General features: G+C 40.1%; 1 protein-coding gene across 1 annotated transcript; it reads left to right on the top strand.

Moving 5' to 3' along the window:
• Window positions 1-1,432: 1,432 nt before the first annotated feature.
• On the top strand, window positions 1,433-2,392 carry LOC307166273 (G-protein coupled receptor 183-like; the record flags this gene model as incomplete). Its single annotated transcript, XM_079884518.1, has 1 exon — window positions 1,433-2,392. Exon 1 carries the CDS (start codon window positions 1,442-1,444, stop codon window positions 2,390-2,392), a length of 951 nt encoding a protein of 316 aa, XP_079740644.1. The 5' UTR covers window positions 1,433-1,441.
• Between the last annotated feature and the right edge of the window lie 439 nt (window positions 2,393-2,831).

Here is a 2,831-nt window from a genome sequence, read left to right as displayed (position 1 = left end):
TTTTATATTTTTTAATATTTTTTTTTTGTTACATTTATTATATACAGGTGCTGGTCATATAATTAGAATATCATCAAAAAGTTGATTTATTTCAGTAATTCCGTTAAAAAAGTGAAACCTGTATATTATATAGACTCATTACATGCAAAGTGAGATATCTCAAGCCTTTATTTGTTATAATTTTGATGATTATGGCTTACAGCTTATGAAACCCACAAAATCAAAATCTCAGAAAATTAGAATATTACATGAAATCACACAGTAATTACACAGTAATCCCATGGTCATTGAAGCAGGTTTTGGTTCTTTTGGCAGTGTGGGCAGGTGCAAATCCTGCTGGAAAATGAAGGAAGCATGAAGTGCTCTGAAAATGTCCTGGTAGACGGCTGCGTTGACTCTGGATTTAATAAAGCACAGTGGACCAAAGTCCTCTTTTCTGATGAGAGCAAATTTTGCATCTCATTTGGAAACCAAGGTCCCAGAGTCTGGAGGAAGAATGGAGAGGCACACAATCCAAGATGCTTGAAGTTCAGTGTGAAGTTTCCACAGTCTGTGTTGGTTTGGGGAGCCATGTCATCGGCTGGTGTTGGTCCACTGTGCTGTCCACTCAACGCAGCCGTCTACCAGGACATTTCCAGAGCACTTCATGCTTCCTTCAGCAGACAAGCTTTATGGAGATGCTGACTTCATTTTCCAGCAGGATTTGCACCTGCCCACACTGCCAAAAGAACCAAAACCTGGTTCAGTGACCATGGTATCACTGTGTAATTACTGTGTGATTTCATGTAATATTCTAATTTTCTGAGATTTTGATTTTGTGGTTTTCACAAGCTGTAAGCTATAATCATCAAAATTATAATAAATAAAGGCTTGAGATATCTCACTTTGCATGTAATGAGTCTATATAATATACAAGTTTCACTTTTTTAATGGAATTACTGAAATAAATCAACTTTTTGATGATATTCTAATTATATGACCAGCACCTGTATATATATATAAATATAGCTGCGAGCAGCGATGGAGGGCCCAAGCCGGTGACACCGCCACCCCGGTGGCTTTAGTGTAACTAAAGGCACCAGGGTGGCGGTGCCACCGGCTTGGGCCCGCAATCGCTGCTCGCAGCTATATTTATATATGTATATATTACCTTTGCAATTGCAAAGAAAACTTCTCTTCTGTTGAAATTCTTTTGAAATTTTGAGTTCCAGGTAAAATAAAACTGAGTACGAATTGCTTGGATTTATGCAGTACACAGAATGCTGTTTCATAGCACGAAATCACTCAAGAAACAGAGAGAAAATCACACTGTGAACTTGGATTTAGCCAGTCTGATTTTATATTCAGAACTGAATTTGTGAGCTTGCCATTTTAATGAGTTCTAGTAACACAATATTTTTTACTGTTCGTTCTAGAATTTCATTACAGATCCTCAGAAGTCATGGAGGCTCAACTGCGTCACGACACAAGATTCAGCTACATCCTCAGAAGCAACCTGCCCCCATCTAACCTGACGACCGATTCAGTCAATGCGACGCATGCCTTCAATGTGTTTGATGGGTGTGAAGAAATGATGGCTGGTTACATTTTTGACCTAGCTATACAGTCCTTCAATGTGATCATAGGAATACCTGCCAACATCCTGGTCATAGCACACCTAATACACACCCGAAATGAGCCTTCAACTTCTGACATCTTCCTTGGCTGCCTGGCTTTCACGGATGCCTACTTCGGATTTATGACAATCATAGCGTTCCTCAATCTCTTCCACTGGAGGAGTGCCATGGGTTGGAGGGCTCTGAAGTTCTCTTATGGCGTAAAAGACACCAGCGGACCGCTCTTCCTCTCGTGTGTCTGTCTGGATCGATTTATAGCCGTTCTCTTCCCCATCACATTCGGACAGTTGAAGGACATCAAATACAGGATCGGTCTGAGCATCGTGGTTCTGCTGCTCACTTTTGCTTATGCTTCAGCCAAATCCGTTGGTGGCCTGCCCAACTTTGAAAAGGTTTTCACTGGTGAGGTCTTGTTTGTTTTCACCTGGATGATGGTGTGTAACGTGGCCATCCTCTGGGCCCTGAAACGCTCACGAGGCTCTGGTAAAGATGAGATGCACCCTATGAAAAGAAAGGCGTTTAAGATGGTGCTGTCTATCTTGATCATCATCGTGACCAACTATCTCCCTCTAGTTGCTTTGTTCCCCTTGGAAGACCACTATCCACATAAGATCTTCACTTGCTATGTGCAGCCAGTGGGTTATGCCTTTTTAAACATCAGCAGCACTATCCAGCCCTTAATTTATTTGTCCCGCCTAGAGAAAGTACCATTCTTGCCTGAATCTTGTGTAAAGAAGTTATGCTGCAAGGAACAAGACAAGCCCTTAAAGGAATGATAACTTCTGCCAGGGTCTGAAATCAATGTTTAGTACTATACTACTGAAATACTGGCATTGATCATTAAAAGTAAATTAGAGGCTTTGTTTCCATAGTTCTTCAGTTTTCAAAATATCTTTGTAAATAAGCAAACTTGTTGGATATTTGTAACTACAAATCATTATTTTTACTAGATGTTTCTAGACTCTTTCTATTTGTAATATGTACTTTGTTTGAAATGTTAAAGCATAAATGTATCTGTTGTAAATCCTGAGACACACCTAAATAAAACATGCAAAGATTAATTTAAAGAGTTGTGGCGCCACCGTGTGTTACAGACAAGAAAATAAGGCAAAACCAGAAGTGTGATCCCATGAGGTAACAGGTAACATCCAATGGCTATATTTTCTGTGTCTCAGTTGTGTGTCAGCTGAAGCATTATCAGGCCTAATCTGCTGG

Source organism: Squalius cephalus, assembly GCF_949319135.1.
Source record: "Squalius cephalus genome assembly, chromosome: 1".
Lineage (NCBI taxonomy): Eukaryota > Metazoa > Chordata > Actinopteri > Cypriniformes > Leuciscidae > Squalius > Squalius cephalus.
This window is presented reverse-complemented; position numbering and strand designations above follow the sequence as displayed.